The sequence below is a fragment of the Schistocerca gregaria genome, chromosome 7 (assembly GCF_023897955.1).
Source record: "Schistocerca gregaria isolate iqSchGreg1 chromosome 7, iqSchGreg1.2, whole genome shotgun sequence".
NCBI classification, from domain to species: Eukaryota; Metazoa; Arthropoda; class Insecta; order Orthoptera; family Acrididae; genus Schistocerca; species Schistocerca gregaria.
The window spans coordinates 263,087,622-263,108,112 of record NC_064926.1 but is presented as its reverse complement, the minus strand read 5'-3'; the positions used below and the strand labels follow the sequence as shown (position 1 = coordinate 263,108,112).

At 34.8% G+C, this 20,491-nt stretch overlaps 1 protein-coding gene across 1 annotated transcript in view; it reads left to right on the top strand.

The window, feature by feature from the left end:
• The window catches only part of LOC126282518 (cathepsin O-like), a 90,261-nt gene that overhangs the window by 27,328 nt on the left and 42,442 nt on the right, over positions 1 to 20,491 (top strand). The window contains exons 2-3 of the mRNA XM_049982180.1: positions 758 to 993; positions 9,111 to 9,246. Of these exons, the coding sequence (XP_049838137.1) occupies positions 758 to 993; positions 9,111 to 9,246 (372 nt within the window). The remainder of the gene's footprint in view (positions 1 to 757; positions 994 to 9,110; positions 9,247 to 20,491) is intronic.

The following is a 20,491-nucleotide window of genomic DNA, read 5'->3' as shown; positions in this document are numbered from 1 at the left end:
TTGAACTGGTCCTCAGTTTACTTTATGAAAGTGGTTTTTATTTCCAGATATAAGGTTTTACTTTACTTCTGGAGCAGAGGCAGGTTGGTTGTGGTTGGGACCTCTGTTCATATCTTCTCAGTCTGGGACCCCATGACAAATCCCCCTTTTTTTCCAGTTTTTAAATTTGTTTTCATCTTTCAAGACTTTTACCGTGTGTTTTTTAACTTCATTATTTTATAATTTGACTCCCTTAACTGGACCTGTCCACTTTTAGCAGACCCTCTTTCTTTTGTGAGTAACCTCGGAATCGCAGGACTGATGACCTCGCCGTTTGGTCCCATAGACCCTCTCAATTAATCAATCAATCTGACAGCCAAATGAGTGTTTTTCAGTATTTATCTTTATTTAACTTTATGCTTTGTTTTATGCCTATTGTACAACAGTCACTTTTCCTTTTGCAGTTTCTTTACAGTGGCTTTATATCGTGGAGGACCCCTCCCATTATTAACTGTTGTACTACATACGTATCTGTCCAATGCTTAGTCAACTACTTTTCTAAATGAGAGCCAAACCTCTACATTCCCTCCACCATTACTTATTTTACCGTCCACATAACAGTTTACCACTTGATGGAGAAACATCTAACTACTTCTCCACCCTCTTTACTTCAGTATGTGCAGTGACATCTGTTTCAGAGAAAGCAGTTAATTGTCACTTTTTTAACAATTGTGTGAAACACCACTAATTATTTGTCTTTTATTTACTTTTGTTTCAGGAATCCTTGGAAACGATTCAGAAGTTGAACAGTGAGAGGAAATCAGAAGCCAGTGCTCATTATGGACTAACAAAATTTTCCGACATGTCACCTAATGAATTTTTGCATCATCATCTGTATGTTGGCCTTCAAAGTCACTTGATGAAATGCAATCATTGGAGGAATAGGACACATCATTCTCATGAGCGTAAGGAGAGAGCAATAAAGCCTGTATCTCTACCAGAACGTGTTGACTGGTAAAATAACATTTCTTTTTTACTGTATATGTACAGATAAGCTATATTTAGTTGAAACATCAAAAAGGATTCGCAAATTCTGTGACTTCTTGAATCTGACTTTTTTTTTTTTTAACTTGAGGGTGAGGGCTGCTATGAACAATGATGACATATGTATGTATGAATGTATTTATTGATACCTCAAAAACACAAAAATGTTTACATAAATATTGATATAATCACTCGTCCAGGAAAGACTGAATTTTTCAACCAATAAGAGTGCCCATGGTGATAAACTCAAGCATTCTGCAGCAACGGTGCCTGATTTATCAAAATCCTGAAATGGTTAATCCGTTTTGGGAGTTTCTCTGAACCGATGGAATTTGCCATTTTCTCTCTGATCTTCAAAGAGGAAAGAAGGTATACCCAACAGAATGTAGACAAGTTGGTTGTCATGTGGAGGTGCACATGATTTTACCTTTGTAGCTTTTGCTGCAGTAATAGCAGAACAGCAGTCGTGAACTTCAAAGTCAATTGTACAGGAATGTATTATAACTTATATAGTTTGGTGGAGCTTTGTCATAGTTAAGAGAGCTAACAGTTAGTTGGAGAAGGAATTGCTGAAAGAAGTAGATTTGATGAGATTTATTGAAGTGGGACTTTTTTCAGGGGAAACTTAAGTTTTTTTGTTTTTGGAGTGTCCATCTGACAGTCTTAGCTTTGAACAGTTATCTAATGGCTTTCTCATTGCTGAGACTTCGGGGGGTGTTGAAAAGGACCAGATGGAGGTTAAATGGAGATTGTTAGCTTTTTATGGTTCCAAGCCAATAGTCAGTGGAATTCATCAATATGCATTTGGATTGTTGCATGGCTGTGATCAGTTGTGTAAAAGATGCGACAATTAAACTTTGTTCCGTGTTTTCAGGAGAGGTTGACAGCCATTATTGAAAGTGATTTCAGTAATATAGCAGTGCAAAGAGTTCATTTAGATCTGCCAATGAAGTCCCTTCTCTCATAGTAGCATTGTTAAGTTGCGTAACAGGATCATGTTGGGTTGCATCATATAGGTCACAACACAAATATGCTTTCATATCATCTTACTGTAAGTAGAAAATTAGTGTGAATTCTTAAACCTTCAATATTTTTTTCATATTATTCATTAATTTCCATTATGTATATGCTTAAAACACTCACAAAAATGCCATTGGAATTTAGAGTTTGAATTTGTTTTTAATTTAAAATTATTGCCTAAGTGCGTAGAAATAACCGTAGCTCCAAATGCTGCTCACAGTTGATATGAGTGTGGCTCATCCCCAGTTTCAGAACTATCTCTGAGGGAGGCATCAGTAATGAGTATTTGATGAAGTCTGGTTTAGGTAGACTATTGTGTTAATGACTTCACAATTAAAGTACTATGAAACATATTACTTAAACATTTAAAAATCATAATAAATACTATTAAATATAGTTTTAAAAGTGGAATGTGATACTACTAGGGATAGAACAAAAGTAAGTTTTTTGAAAGATGAGTAGCTACTCTCGTTTGTACATGATACATTTGTCTCATTGGAGGCTCCATTGTTGTTGATGTTTTTATACACATAATCATCTTGTGGTATTACAGTTCTTCTTATTTCCGTGCTTGCTCTGAAAATAGGATGAGGAATTCAACCTTATGCAAGACACCTTTTCAGTTTCATTTTACCCAGACATGTTTCAGCACTTTTTGTGCTATCTTCAGTGGGTTATTTTATTTTCTTGCTGTAAAATTATTGTTATACATTAACATTTAGAGAAACTTTTGGTATTAAATATTTATGATTGTGAATGAATAATTGTTGTAAAATACTATACATCATTTGTTTACAGTTCACAGTTGAGGTATTACATTGTGCCTAAAGTTCTAGTTAGATCTTAATTGGCAAAAGAGTGGATGTATGTATTAGTTTACATTCCTTACATGAAGCTATTGGGTATTTATGTTGTTAGCTAGTCTGCCAAACAATCTAAAACTTGTCATCTGCACACAGCAAAACATAATGTCTATTTTCCTGTTCGTTATGCATTTACAAACAGAAATGAGCATTTATTATGGTTTTTTTGTGTAACTTACGGCTTTGATGTCGTAGTGTTTTCTCATATGTTTTGACGAGGTGAAGACATTGATTTTTGTGACCTGTGGTCATTTGACAATGCACTTTCTGTGAATTTTGAAAACATGGGGAGAGTTTTTGCCGCCATTAAGTCTTGTTGTTGCTGTGTAGTATTTATTTGTTTCGTGGCGTGTTTGTCTGGGTGAGAAGCGCAAGTTTGAAGTGTGTTTGGCATTTGTGTGTGTGTGTGTGTGTGTGTGTGTGTGTGTGTGTGTGTGTGTGTGTGTGTTTTATTTTATCTACTCTCTTTGCATCATATGCATTCTCCTGTGCAATTTGTTTTATTGTGTTCAGTTCTTGTGTGTAATCATTTTTGTTCATGGGTGTTTTGTTCAATCTGTGTTGTAAATGTGTGAAGCTGGCTTCTTTGTGAGTTACGGGGTGATAGGATTGGTTAAGAGTAATGGTGCTGGTGATTGTTAGTTTCCTGTAGATTCTAAATTCATGTATGTTTTGTCTCTTATGTAAGGCGAGATCTAAGAAATTAAGTTTTCCATCTGTTTGTGATCCAGTGGCGAACTTTATTTGTGGGTGGATGGAATTTATGTTGTCATGAAGTTCTTTTATGCGAGGCTGTGGTTCACCTGTTAAGCAAATTGTCATCTATGCACCTGTACCAGTATATTATTTTGTACTGTTTTGGTATTACTATTTTGTCAAAGATTTGTTTTTCTATCTGATTGAAGAAAGTGTCAGCTAGGAGTCCACAGATTGAGGATCCCATGGATAGTCCATCTTGTTGAGAGTAAAATTTGTTTTTGAGTGTGAAGTAGTTGTGCTCTGTGACAAGCCTGAGTGTGGTCGATATTCCTTGTATGTTTGTTGTGGGTATGTTTCCTTGTAGTTGGAGGTTTCTTTCTATGACATTAATGGTTACTTCTGTTGGGATGTGTGTGTACATGGAAATTATATCAAATGAAATTAATGTTGCTGTGTTTGGTATGCTTTCATTTCTTATTTTTTGTATTAAGTCACTTGAGTTCTTTAGGCTTCTGTTTTCAGTGTATTTGTATATTGTCTGTAGTAGTGTGTGTATATGTTTGGCTAAGTAGTATGTTGGTGCTTTGGTAAAGTTTATCAATGGACATTTAGGTATTTCAGGTTTGTAACTTTAGGCAATGATTTTAGGGTGGGGGCCTTGGGATTTTTCTGTATTATTATTTTAATCTGTGTTTCTGTGAAAATTGTTTCTATGTTTCTCAGGGTTTTCTGTAATTTACTTTGGTATTGGTTTGTTGGATCACTTCTTAATTCTGTGACCTTGTTGCTTTGGATGAATTCTAATGTTTTGTCAATGTATTCCTGTTTGTTTAAGACCACAATCGAATTAACCTTGTCAGATTTTGTGATAATGGCATTTTCTTGTGTTAATTTGTTTTGTAGTTTTCTGTAGGTTTTTTCTTCAGCAGTCCTTGTATTTTCTTTTATGGTGGCCTAGGGCCACAGAATTTGTAAATTAGTAAAATGAAATGACACATAATGATTGTTCAGAAATAGCAAAAAGTCTAAGTTGAAGATGTATCTAATAATTTTTTATTTTTTTTATTTTTATTTATTTATTGATTTTTTTTTTTTTTTTTTTTTTGCAAGTTTCTTATTTACAGCCAAATGGAGATTACTTTCCGAACTTCCCTTTTACATGCAGGAGCAATGTCTTGGTGGGAAAACAGCCACAAGTCACGCCTTTTTTGTAATACAGACCATTACACAATATCCTTAGAACCTCCCGTACAAAGCTTGAGCAACAATATGACTTTGGTGGAAGGAAATCTGCCTGCATTAACCCTGCACTAAACAAATTAGCAACATCTGGATGTTTGAGTTCATTTGAAGAGCTGTTTTTATGCTAGATGACAATATCTTCCTTCGGATTGTTTGGTTTCGTGGTCATGACCATAGCACCATGACTAATACTAGTAATGATTTTTGCAAGGAAAAAAATCAGTAGTTTGGAGATTTTCTTTTGATATATATCACCTTTTTTAAAACAAGAAAACTTCTTGTACCCTGGAGTTTTTCCTTTATTGTTGTCTTTGTAAACTGTTGTCAACATCACAGCAGTTGATGCATTGTTCCTCCCAAGCAGGAAACAAAATTTCAGTGTTGTGCATAATTCAGTTACACCTGCCTTTGCAAAAAATGAGGAGACCAAAATAGCACAAAACATCTCTTGAGAGAAAAATGCAAACTTTGCTCAGGACTGTTCAGGGAATTTTTGATACCGTTTTATATATTGTAAAGATCAACACAAGAATGCAGTTCAGAAGTTTTGCTCTGTAACAACATTATTGGAACATAAAAAGACAATTAGGATATATCTCCAAACTGTGTTGTATGAGTTTATTATTATGTTTTTGGCAAAATATTGCAAGCTAGTTACGCAGTTCCTTATCCTGACCTAGGAGGAAAGATGGATAACAAAAAACAAGTTTATAGCGAGAAATGAAAATTTGGACATAAGTTGGAAAAAGTAAAAAATCAAAACATTTTATGTGTAATTTGCAGAAGAGGTAAAGATTTTTGCAACTGTCGTGCCCATCTACAGATCAGCTTAGAGGTGTGACATGGTTGTTGACGTTTCTTGTTGTAGAAGTACCTGAAATACAGATAACATGCCTCCATGACAGTGAGGAAATTAAGACCATCGCGGTATGCTTACTGCAGATGTCATCCTCTCCTTACCTACCCATCCAGTTTCTGTGAATTCATATTGACTTAATTAAAAAAAAAATGCACCATTGGGATATCTTTCCATGCATGGGCTTAGATTCAAGGGAAGCAAGGAATGAATAAGCTCAAAAATATTAATTTTACTGCGAAAGCTGAAGATAAAGCAATGGCCAAAATAAAGGCAATGTGTTTGGTACTGCAAATATTTCCATATTTGTGAAACCAAAATCTGCTGCTGGGTAATATTCAATACTGTGTCCAATCTGAGCATTTTAGCATGTTTGTATTCTCTTTGGCATGCAGTTCACAAGGTGATACACACACATCAGTATTCTTACCTGTCAGATCCTTAGATTGCAGCCCTCCTGAGGGCATCAGGTGTGTGGGAACAGTTCCTGTGATTAAGCCCTACTGAGCATGCTTGGGACCAACTGAACATGGGTTCAGTTGGTCCCAAGCATGCTCAGTAGGGTTCATAGCAGCAGACACTACACAGGCAATTCCATTCAGTTGATACCTTCCTTCTCTATGAGGTGTTAATTAGTTGGGCACAGTGTCCTTGTGCTTTATGGTCTTGCAATCCTCAAATTGCCCTCAAAAGTGATGAGATGTGTCTATCGTCCTCATGTGACACCAGCTCAGAACTGATGCCTATCCCTGCGGAACCTATGGCTTGGCATACCCGAGGCAAGCATTGGTTCTTGAAAACCACCAAAAACTTCTGTTATGTTCATTACGTGTCGATTAAAGAGACCCAGACACCACTGATTCATGTCCCATTCCAGGTGTTCCATTGTCCACATTGTTCATGCTCCACATTACTGGCTAGGATTTGTATTGTTGTTTGTAACTGAAGTTAGAGGATAACTGGTTCAACTAAACCACAAAGTTGCTTCCAAAAGTGCATAGGGATGAAATTGATTTGCAGAGAGCCACAATAAAAGAATTGCTACACATTGAGCTTTAGGCCAAAACCTTATTGAGAAAGGAGAACAACCCCCCCCCCCCCCCCCACCACCCCCCCCCCCCCCCCCCCCCACCTCCACACACTAGCTGCTCTCAGCTAGAATACAGATGTTGGAGTGACTGGAGATATACCAGTCAGGTGTGTGTGTGTGTGTGTGTGTGTGTGTGTGTGTGTGTGTGTGTGTGTGTGTGTTTGTTTGTTTGTTTGTTAAATATAGTCTACTGAAACAAACATCTGTGATTTCATGAAGCAAGTCTTTAATCAACTAGAAAGATATTAATTAAACTGTGGGCTGTTCTAGACTTATCTGAAGCTTTTGATCTCAACAATCATAGTTTTTGTTTAGGAAATTATACAGATAGGTTCTAATTGGAATTGCTTCTAGATGCCTTGTTTCATTTTTCCGGCTGGTGATAGGAGGTAATAGATCTTCAAAATAGAAATCACTTTGCAGGATACAGGCAGTTTAGTTTTTGAGTATCTCATGACTCTGAATCATGCTCTCTGTTCTTTATTTTTGTGAATTATGTACCATACCACTTGTCAGCAACAGAGTCAGTATTTTAATATTAAAGGACACAAAGAAGGAAATCTACAGCAAAAGACGTGTGTGATAGCAAATAGCAGGAAGTTTGTTGTGAAAATAAGACAGTGTGGGTGGGCTTTGGAAATAAAAGAACAAAGGTTAAAAGCAAAATTATCATATAGTGAGGAGCTGTAACATGGTCAATATTCTTTCACAAAGTTTTTACGAGTATGGTTAGGTTAATATTATTAAACTGCACGAAGTATGAAAGCTCTTCATGCTGATGTCGGAATGCTTTGCTAGGTAATTTTATCTTGATATTTAATTTGCAGTTCAGCACATCTGATTTCCATATCTTCTCTCATGTTCTTGAAGTAGTGCAGTCTTTGTTTTCCAACAGTTCATCTTGAGGATGTTCTGTACATACTTGACAGATTTATGTTTCTTCTGCAGCTCAAAATGCACGCCCAATCCAGTGAAGTCTCCTAGCTTTAATTTAAGTCTCCTGGCTTTAATTTCTGGTTCTCAGTATAGTTCACATACAAAATTTTCATTTCAAAGCTTCTCATTTTGCTGCTTGTGATTTTGTTAATGTCCATGTCTCATAAGTGTATGCCAGAATAGGTATTATAAGAGTTTTATGTGGCAAAACTTTCCATTTCTGAAAATAATTTTGCTTTTTATTATGTCCAGTAATGTGAAATAACATGTGTTGGCTTTTTAGATTCTGCTATTTATTTCTTTTTTTTTCTTTCTTTTTTTTATTTTTTTTTTACATTGTTGTCTGTAGATAACAAGGTTCCAAGGAAAGTGACTTGAGTCACTCTTTCATTCCCTCTGCACCAATTTTTAAGGTATGATCTGCTTTAGTTTGCCATGAGACAGAATATTTGGTTTTAGTGGTACTAATTTTTAATCCCATTCTAAGTAAGCTGTTGTATTCAATATTGTGGTGAACAAATTAATTTAGTGTTCATTTTCTCCTAAGATTATGATGTCATCTGCGTATACATGTATGTTGAAACTGTGCTGTAGTTTTGTTGCAAGTTGAGACAATTTTATTTTTGTGACGATTTACTTGATAATGAGGTTGAAAAGTGATGATGACAAAGATTTTATTTTTTAACTCTGAAATTTTACTTTTGATTGCACTTTTTTACTTGCAGTGTTGGTTTGCCTGGGATTCGAAATTGTTCATACTCACCAATAGGTAGTTACTGTTATTGCTATCAGATGCTTTCTTAAAGTCTGTCAAAAGCATGTGTGCAGTCTGAGTATATTCAAATGTCTTCTCAAGTAGGATTTGTAAAGTGAAAATTTTATCATCTACTGTTGATCTGTTGCTCCTAAAACAAGCTTGTGCATCATCAATGATTTCTTCCAAATGTGGTTGTGGTTTTGATAAAATTATGTTCAAGTATTTTCTATGCACCGTATGTAAGGAGGGGGGGGGGGGGGTGTTGAATTACTGAACAAATGTTCTCTCTTAAGAACTACTGTGTGTGTGTGTGTGTGTGTGTGTGTGTGTGTGTGTGTGTGTGTGTATATTTGAATATGAATATTCCCATCCTGTGTGCCAGGCTCTACACACCTTTACAAAGTGACTTGTCCATATTATTGTACAAAAATTCAAAGGCTGAAAAATTATATTAGGGTTGTAATATTGTCTCATTAATATGTTGTTTGATTCACTTCTTTGTTTCTGTACAGGTCATGTATAAACTAAATTTAATTCATTTCTGAGAATGCTTTTATTTCTTCAACTATTGCAACATTTGTTTGTTCTGTTCCATACCATCACAACCTTTTCATCTCTTTCCAGGCGTGAGAAAAATGTTATTGGGAAAATCAGAAATCAAAAGACATGCGGTGCTTGCTGGGCCTTTAGCACAGTTGAAACTGCAGAAGCAATGTATGCATTGAAAACAGGAGTTCTTGAAGAATTTAGTGTTCAAGAGGTAGAGCATATATAATATCTATTATATCATTATATATATTATAATAATACATATTTATAATTATCTTACTTATCACAACTAAAGGATTATTGTAAGCACTCCTGCTTCTCTGAATTACACCCCATGTTTCCATTTTCTGAATTTCTTTCTCTACATCTTTCCTTTTTGAAAATGGTATATTATATGGCTTGAGAAAGAAAGGTTGATGATATCTAAGGTAAACTATTCACTGATAGCCTTTCACTTTCACTGGTTTTTCAATAAACACATTTCTGAATTCCAATTAAAAGTTCCTAAGTTGTTCCTTTTGTATGTCACTAAGAGTAATAGCTTCTCTTTCTTTAGAATCTACTACAATTTCAAAATCCTGATCCTCAGTCTCATGAAACTCCATATCATCATCAAACACCTGGTACTCACCTTGGTTCACAATGTTTTACAAAGAGTTCAAACTTTCTCTCATTTTAAAATACAGAAATTACTTTCCATGTAAGTATTACTTTTAGGTTCAAAAATAACCAATTCTTTAGCATTCCATCCAAAACAAGCCTCATCTTACACTATCCAATCCATATCGAGAATTATATTTTCTTTCAGACTAGGGATAACTAAGCATCTTTGTTCAAAGCTTTTGTCTTTTATACTAAATGTTGAAAGTACCTGAGAGTTTACCAGTTTGCTTTGCTTACCTGCATGTAGCTCCTCTTATCTTTACACCTACAATGGGCATGTCCACAAAATTCTTACTATACTGATTTTGTCTCTAAATTAGCCAGGTATACCACAAATTGGGCTACCTGTATCAGTCAAACAGTTCCCTCCCACTGATCAATTTTAATCTTAATGTAAAGACATCCAAAACCTGAATCATTGTCTCTGTTATTAGAGACCTCATGTAAAAGATCACTTACAGTTTCATCAAATGTTATATCTACACTGTTTTTGCAGGGTTTTATTAACTTTACTGGTATCACAGCATTACTTTGGTTACTCATGTTGTCAGCTAAGATTGAACACAATGAATGGATTCCACAGCACAACTAACATTAGGGGACTGATGACCTCAGAAGTTAAGTCCCATAGTGCTCAGAGTCAGAGCCAACTAACATCACTTATTACAGAAGGAATACAAAATATGTTACTGTCACAATTACATTTCCTACTTAGATCTTCTGTTACTTCATTCCACTAAGTTGGATACAAATTTTGACTAACCACAGCTAACCTATTCCAGAACACACATTTATCTATGTTATCATCAATCTGGTCCCAAACTGATTTCAAGAAATTCACTTTCACTTCTCCCTTGTTCAGCTCCTGATCAAAGTTCATTTAAAAACTTTTTTGAAACTTTGATATGTAACCCACTGACTTAAATTTAGATTTATCCAAGACAGAGCTTCACCTTCAAGACATATTTTAACAAATTTAATTTTTTGATAGTCACTCATGCCTGACACAAAACTGTCTACAGTGGTGCAGAAAAAGAAAATTCACTGTATGTAAATTGTCCGATGGAAAACTTTTGATTTGAATGTTGGTCCATGCATTACCATTATTTGAATACAGATCGTTGTGAATGCAGTTTTCCTGAACTACCAAAATTTTTTGATCTACAACATTTACATTAGTTAGCATATTGTTTTCAACATTTAAAATTTTTTCCTCTATGGCCTATTGAACTTTGACGTCATTAACATTGTTCTCCTGATTTGCAGATTGGGCAACTAACTAGGTTTCCAGAACAATAAATTTATTTTGTAAGACAACTTTTTCGTTTGCATTTTTTAATCCATCTGACAACCCATTTTTTAGCTCCGAAACCTGATTACTAAGTTGCTCTGTTTGGTATTGTAACCTGTCCATTTTAAAATTAGTTCCAGTTTTCAGCTCATTTTATTGTCCTTGTAGTGAAGTAAATTTTTTGGTTAACTGATCATTAACTGCACGAAATTTGCTATTGTTATCTGTTTTTCTTTAAGTTAACTTATCATTAACTGCACTAAATTTGTTATTGTTATCTGTCTTAATTTCCTCTGATTTTACTAAAATCAACTGCAAAACATCGGTGTTCATTGTTTCTTTGCTGACTACACTTTCACTTGGTTCAAACATGTTCTGGTTGGGTCCTACAGCTTTCACTTCATCACTGCTATCCTCGTCTCTATCCATTTTCCTAGCAATCGTACAAGTCCACCTAAAAAAATTAATTTCACAAATGGTTTGTACTTTTTTTTTCCCCCTCTTATTGATGTCTGTCGTCATAGTTGTAAAGTCCTCTTTCAATTGATCTGGTCCATCATTGTTGATAGTATCTCAGTACCGTTGATACGACTTTGTTGGACAGTCCTCGGGTCTTCTTGTGTCGCCGCGTGATTGGGACTTCATTAATATATAAACTGCAAATGATACAAATCTTTTCTTCTTCTTCTTCTTCTTCTTCTTCTTCTTCTTGTTCTTCTGCAATAGACAAAACTTTGAACAGTCAACAGATCCAGGATGCGCCCCCACTTGTAATCTTACCCTTCCACACATCGCCATTAAAGTTCTCTTTTCTCTGAAAGTTTCAAGAGGCATAAGATGTACAAAAGAATAACTTTCTATTTATCTTCATTTTCTATTTTCTCTTCTTGTTATTGGCTGCAGTTCTTGCATTTGGGGGTACATTCTTGAGGCTGTAATTATTTATATATAACATTATGGTTTCCAGAAGACTAAATAATTGACGAAGTACTATCCGTTGCTAAGATACTTCATAGTTTCAAATATTTCTAAAAGAAGAGTAATTTTAACTGTTATGTACATATCGATTGTAACACGTTAATTTCTTTTTATACATTTCAGCCTGAAATATAATACATCGGACATGAAATCATATGAAATTCATTTAGTTAAACAGCTGAGATAACGTTCACCTAATACTAGTTACTTGGTAACGACTATTTCTATATAAAAAAAGATAATTTTAGAGGAGGGTGTCCAATTACAAGTCCCAACATTTTCAGTTTAATTCTGTTTAAAATTTTGTGTTTTATACAATGTCATCCATTTGCTGTAATTCTGATTGTGTTTTTCCCTCACATAGTGTAACATTATAAGAAAGTCGGGAAAAGTTTCGTACTTTTCTGGATTCATAGTGGCTTCATATGTATCCTGAGTTTGAGGTACATACTGGTGACACTATGAGCTGGTTTACATACAAATAACATTTGGTCTACTAAGGTTGGATAATCAGTCTCTAAGATGTGATCTGATTCATAAACATGTATTAAATCAATAAAGTTGAAAAATATGTGTTTACTTTGTACACACACAGTTCATACTATTCAGCCACAACAAATGTGGGTGGTACTTGGACAAATTTTCATCCTGTATTTTTGTAATGAAACAAAGACGGCAGCATTATGTGTAGTTTTAATAGTGTTATAAAAGTTTTGAAATTATGTCAACAAAATTTTGTCATTCATTTGGGAGTGATTTCATCCTAACACTCAGCATTGATTTTAAAAGTGTTTTCACAAACACTGATTTCAGACTGTTATGGATATAATTTGAAAATGTCATCATAAAATCATTGAAAAGCTACTATGTGAATTATACCTTTCATTGGCAGTTAATTTGTCAAGTGAACATTATTTGATAGACATCCTTCATCAATGTAGCAATTAATATAAGATTAAATAAGATAATTTTTTTGTCATTAGGCCATTACAACAAAAGACAATTTATGTACATAGCATAATCATTACAGTAGTAAAGACAGCAGTACAGCCTGTCAGTTGTTAGCTTACAATTCCATGTTTCAGTAAAAAAAAAACTCCTCTCATTCATTAAAGGGCTTGGCAACAAGTCATTTATTTAATGTGTTCCTAAATGAATGCTCTGGAAGCACTTGAACCATCTGCACAAGTGTACTGAATAGTTTATGGCCCACTAGCTCATAGATATTGATTGTCTTTGATAGTCTAAGGTATGACTTACGTATGGATTTGCTACATTGTGAGTGTGAAAATTATCCCTACGTTTCACTTCACACATACTCTTTTTGTGCGGATTAACACTTGGTATGTATACAGATTTATATCAACCATTTAGAGAATGAGGCCTTACAATCTGCTTTATGTTGAGAACATGTGATTACTCTGATTTTTTTTCTTTTACAGGAGTAATTCATTTTGAACTTGGCTAGAATTTCCACAGTGAATAAGTCCATATGACAAAATACTCTGAAAAAATTCAAAGTAGTATGTTTTAACATAGGCTGCTGGTTCACATTTCATAAGAAATCTTAATGAATAAATGAATCTAGACTGTTTAACACTAATGTATTTTATGTGTTGCTCCCAGGATATTTTGCTTCTAAATATGTCCCTCCAAGAACTTTATGTAAATGGGTTCATTAAAACAGCTTCTGTCCTTTAGGCTAAATACCATTTTTTGTGCTTTGTTCTTGTTCAGGAGAAACCCATTTGACCCAAACCAATATGATGCTTGGGCAAGTGTATTATCAACAGAATATTTTAACTTATTCATATCATTTTTATAATGAGGAAGCTAGTGTTGTGTGCAAATAGCACTATATTGGATCTTATAAAGGAGGGTAGGTCATTGATCATTACCAAAAATAAAAATAGCCCCAATACAGATCGCCGTGGAACTCCTAACTTAGTTTATTTCTCAGTAGACTCTTCTGTACTAATACACACAACTTGCCAATGTTAATAGTTTTAGGCTGTTATCTGTGATGCCATAGAAATGGAGTTTCTGTAGAAGTGTGCCGTGTCCTACACAAAGGCTTTGCTCAAGTCACAGAGTGGTCGGAGCAAAGCCCTTCCACTCAAATACTCTAAGAACATTTTATATTGTAATCTGCTGCATCAATTGTTGATAGTTTTTTTTTCTAAATTCAAATTTCGCTGCATTAAATATTCAGAGTTTTTTCAAAATGAGCACATAGTTGATGGTAAATAATGTATTCAATTATTTTGTCCAGGACTGGAACTTCTGATACTGGTCTTAAACTTGCAGTGCTGCCTTTCTCATCCATTTTTTATGCAGGAACCACACTAGATAATTTCAGCTCCTGTGGAAAGTATCCCTCTGGTATAATTTATTTATCCATTGAGTCAATGGATAAACAATAGTCAACGATTTTCTTCAGCAAGTTGCAAGACATGTCATAAATATCAACACTACCTGATGACTTGAAGTTTCTCACCGTTTTTAATAAAATACTAGCCAAACTGTAGAAAAGTAAAGCCTAGTTTACACAACATTGGGTTGTGACACTTGTCGCGTGGAATGAGTTGTATGCAAATGGTTTCATATTTGACTGTTGACACAGTGAAACCAATATATACTTAAGTTTCCTCATTTTGTGTCTTCCTGAGTCCCGTCTGAAATGAAAGTTTTGGCATCTGCACGTCGTACGAGTTGTGATGGAGTTAAAGCTTGTTGCGGGGAATCACTGCATAAGAAAAAAGTAAGAAACATGTTTCGGTTCATGAGTGGATGAAGAAAAAGACATCAACTTGGTTACTCAGCATTCTTGCTGAAATAGTTCGTAATGGAAGACACAAGAACATCTTTTAATTATCGTAGAATGTCTCCAAACCTGTTCATGTTTCTTCTAAATAGAGTTAATTTTGCGATAAGGAATAAAGATACTGTAATGCATGAAGTACTTCACCAAAACTGAAATTACATATCACATTGCGTGCATTACAATCGAGAACACTCGCCTTGCTATAAGATGCGGATTTAGTTGGTGATGACACTTTTTCATTAACACCAATAATTATCAACATTAACACCAATAATTATCAACATTAACACCAATAATTATCAACATTAACACCAATAATTATCAACATTAACACCAATAATTATCAACATTAACAGCAGTAATTATTAGAACAGGCCACATTAAGAAGAGAATGGTTTGCAAACTACTGTCTTAAAGATAGATCTGTACAGTGGCAATATTTCAAAATTCAAATGTGCAAATGGGGAGCATTGCTGCAACATTTTAAATAGATGAATATTGAATCAAGAATGCAGCTTCTTGATTTGTGTAGTCTTCCCGAGAGTCAACAGTATACCTTTAAAAAAAGTAGGCCAACTCGAACAATGGGATTTTAGTCTTGTAGATGAGAGCATTTCCACAGCTAAAATTACATTTGCTTGTATTTTTATTAATTCAGTTGTATATCTGCTTCTAATTCAATAAATTTTGCCCTGCCACTCAGATATTGTCAAACTTTCTGTGTTCTGATTGCACATGAAGGTCTCAGGAGCCGCAATATATTGCTTATTTTTGGAATCGGGATCACTGAAATCCCACAAACACTTATGCAAAGCATAGATATCCAAAAGGCGAACATTATTCTCCTTTCCTCACTGCATAATTTAGTTTGTCTTCACTCTACACACTCACAAAACCTCAAAACTCGTGCAGCTAGTGTCGCCAAAGTTGGAACACGCCAAAAGTGTTTAGTTTCACTGACAAGTTGCGCAAACGTGCGATGCATGTGCGCAGTGGCCGGTACTGCAGTTGTGTGCAACCTAGTGTCATCGTGTGAACTAGACTTAAGAATTTTACTGTAGGTTGCTTCATTATAGTTTTTTTCTAAGAATTCTGAAGGACTTTTATTGGGTTTACTGATGCTTTTGCTTACTTTCTTCACATAATTAATAAAATAATCAATAAACTCTAGTGGAGAGAGATTGATTATGACCATATGTGATTCCTTGGCAACACTGTTCGAGATTCCAAACAGCTCTGCATTTATTGTTAGAACTCGCAATGTACTACTCATTGTGTGACTTTTTGCTTCAATAACAGCTTTTTTTGTATAATTGTTTCTTTGTCGTACATACAAGAATATTGCATTTTCAGACTTAGTATTATTGTGTGTATTTGACATCATCATTACATGATCTTTTGCCTCCGTGTTTTAGTGTACCAAGAATTTTTCTTTCTTGACACCTTTTTACAGACTCTGTCTGGAACATTACGTCTCCTAATTTGAATACTATCATTAAATGTTTGCAGAAATGAGGTAACAAATATTCAAACTTCACCTTAACTGTCTCATTATTTGATAGGCAATGATTAACATAATTTCTTTGGGAGATTTAATCTCTGTCTGCAAGAGATGTCCTGAACTTTCCAATTTTTCCACTGCTCATTGACCTAGTGATCACCATTTTTTTTAGCTGCCCAAGGCACCACTGAGATTGATCGAGCTTGATCCTATTAACATATATTAAAGACACTAATTTGTGGTCAGAAAAGGGGAACATTGTTACATCACATTGATCTTGGGCACACTTGTAATTAGCAAATACATTGTCTAAGTGTGCTAGTTCTCTAGTGGGTCTATAGCTGACACACTGTAGATTGAACAGTCATAACAGTCATTATAGGTTTTTCAAATCACTAACACTGCACTTATCAGCTGACATGTCAAAATCAGAATTAAGATCGCAACCTATTATGATGCCATAGTTGGTAAATCTGTTTGCAGTGACTGCACATAGAAGGATGTCCATTTTTTTCTAAGAATAGACTATAAACATCACTGGGAGAAGTGATACGACTATGAGCTTCATACTGCTCATAACAATAATCTATATATAACTTAACCATCAACTGGTCTGCTAATATAGCAGAATTCTTCTGCAATAACTGTTTAAGAAACTGCAGTTTTCTATGTGCATTTTCAACTTCTCACGGCATAATGAATAATCCATTAAATTTCAGGCATGCAGCCACGCAAATATTTTTTTTTTTTTTTTTCGTGGCTGCATGCCGGAAATTTAATGGATTTATACAGTTTTCTAACTTACAAACTGGAAGATCCAGGATGGAATGTAACAATATTATGAGAAGGAAAGTTGCCACTCACCATGTAGCAAAGATATTGAGCCTTTTGTTGTGCCTATCTACTGCTCAGCATCTCCACTACATGGTGAGTGGCAATTTTCCTTCTCATAATATTGTTACAAACTGGAAGTTCGTCTTCGGTGGCCAGTGTTCAGTTAAACTTGAGAGGTCAAATTTATTCTCTGATGAAAAGCCATTCAATACCAGTTCCTTATTTTTCAATTCTTTGATGCTTAAAAATCAATTTTTAGTTCTATATTCTATTCTTCATCATTTTTTTTGGATGATACTTATTTTTGGATTTTTTTTTGCTGGTTTATCCAGTTTTTCACTCTCATCAGGCCATTTTAGTTTCTTTTTTTTATTATTTTGCAAACATCTGTAAACATCCTGCTTAACGTTAGAGACACCATTCTATTTAGATGCAGATCGTCCTTTCCTAGGCAGTTTCCATTTCAGAATTTATTTGGATCTGTGAACACTCCTCCAAACCTATCACAGTGTTATTTTGTGACACAGTTTATTTTGCAGGTATATTTATCACTTACGGATCTTATTTTAATTATTCCACTGGTTGTGAGCCAGGAATCTGCATGGACACTTCTCACTGAGCGAATCAAGTTTCTTGTCTCATTGGTGATTTCTTCTTCATTGTTACTTTTTATCAAATTTGTCCCAAAATGTAATAGTGTACACCACTATTTATGCTCAAGTTAATTTTCTGCAGTATTCTGTTTTGAGTTTCCACATTTTTATAATGCTTGTTAAGCTGTTATACTTTAATTTCAGGTTGCACATCTATTTTGCATCCTGGGATGATGACATTTTTCAGTTAACGAATCACCTATCAATGGAAATTCTTTTTCATTTCTTTGTACACTTTAGTGACTACCTTTCTTCTTAGTGTGTGTTACTTTCTTCCCCTTATATTTATATACTGAATTTTGGCTTATTAATGTGTGTCACTGATTCATTGGGCACATCTAGTATATTAGACCTAAAGTTTTGATCATTAGTACTGCTAATACATGCATGCAAGTTCTCATGGTATTGTTTTGTTTCTGTTACCAGGCTTTCACACTCACTGGATTATTTTCTTTACATGGAGCTATAATGCAATGTTGTATTGTTTCTGTTCTACAGCTTTTGGACACACGGAACTTTTTCTTGTAACAATTTGTCATTTCCTTACTTTAAAATAGAGATTTCGTTTTTCCATACCTTGACCTCACTTAGCAGTATCTTGATAATTTCACTTTTTGTATTCACTGCTTTTTCAAGTTTGGACAAGCCCATAAAAAATCACCAGTGCCCTATTTTAAGTTTATTTTTGCACATTTTTTGTGGAACCAGTGGTTGCAGTTAACATATAGGGCTCCTTTTATCTCTTTCTTTTTATGTTCTTTACAGAATGAACTGTTCGCCTTTTCCATTTTGGATGAGAGTGAAACACTATCCTTTTCTATGGGCTCCATCTTGCAGATATTGCATTATTCACACAAGAAATCTCTCAGCATCAAATACAGATACTTCAAGCATTTATTAACGAGTCTGTCAACAGTTGCAGTATTTATATTAGGAAACTAGTTTCAAACTGTAAGGTTCATTTTGAAGCTTGGCTTACTGAGGTTGCACTGACAGTGTCTGAAAAGTGGCAACACATGTTTTATAAATGTTTGCAGAATGAATGCCACAATCCACATGTACCTCTTACAAAGTCAGCATCAATAGTGTTTGATTTTGGCTCGATTGTCTCGATTGTGACATTCATTCTGCAAACATTTATAAAACATGTGTTGCCCTTTGGTGTTTATTATTAAGATCAGGCACTGTCAGTGCAGCCTAAGTAGGCCAGACTTGAAAATGAACTTGTTAAGTTTGAAATGAGCTGCTTAATATATATACTACAACTGTTGATAGAATCATTAATAAACGCTTTAAGAAATTTAATGAAGTTACTGGTTCCCTGTCAACAAAAGGTTAAAAAAACTGTGCACACACACACACACACGCACACACGCACACACACACACACACACACACACACACACACACACACACACACACAAGAAAGGCTTTCATCCCAATGGATATAATGAGCCTTTATTAGTCTCTGTATTATTTAGTGTAGACAGACATCCAATCACCAAAGACATCCAATCACTAGAATACTTTGATTTTGTTCTGAATATCCTATACAGACACATCATAAACTTTTTATATTTACTGTCGCATGGTATCAGAGCCAGTTTATCTTTTGAGTTGTTCATAATGAAATTTTAGTGATCCTTATAGTTCTTTGGAGCAATGTTTTCAGAAAATATTTTGATTACATTGAAACAAAGATCCCATACATCACCATCATTTACTTTCACCATGACATCTTTACGCTATTGAAACAGTTGCCTAACTCCTTTTGATGACTCACTGAAGACTTTGAATTGGCATTTTATTTGGGAACACTAAAACAGTCCTTAAGAGACTGAACATTATTGGCACTGCCATTTACACATATGACTGTGAACTAACATGATTGAGGGTTGGTTTTTAATTAGGTTGCAAAATACAGAAATATGATACGAAACAGTTGTTGCACTCTCTAAAAGTGAAACCTACGTATGTTACAGCATTGAGTTTATTTTAATGTATAAAATATAAATAGGTTATATCTTCAGGAAAAACACATGAGAATGTTTTATGTGCTCCTTCCTTTGAGTGGTGAAATTATTGTTTTGTCTGCATTCACATCATTCTATACCAAATAGTACTAACTGGTGAGACTGAATGTATACAGAGGAGGACAGCACAAATGGTCACAAGTTTGTTTGACTTGCGGGAGAGAGTCTTGGAGATGTTAAAAGAACTGAAGAGGCAGGCTCTTGGAGATAGTTCAAATGTATCTTGAGAAAATTTACTAACAATGTTTCAAGAACTGGCTTTAAATTAAGATTCTAGGTCTATACTACAACCCACTACATACCAGTTGCTATCATAGGGATCGTGAAGACAAGATGAGATTAATTACAGCATGTACAAAGACATTTAAACAGTCATTCTTCCTGCACTCCATATGTGAATGACATTGGAAAAAGCTCTAGTAACTGGTACAGTGGGATGTAACGTCTGCTGTGCACTTCACATTGGGTCACAGAGTGTAGATATAAATGTGGGTGTCAGTGAAAAACAGTACAGGAATGTTGAAAACCAGGTATCTGAAAGTGAGCATATTTTCTGTGGTTAAAGTCTAATACATTTCGGTATGGTGGTGCTTAAAACACAGTGAGGCACAAAAGTCATTGTTTGAGTGCTTGCACAACCATTTGATGCCCTTCCTTTTCAAATTGTCTTCTGTCTGAA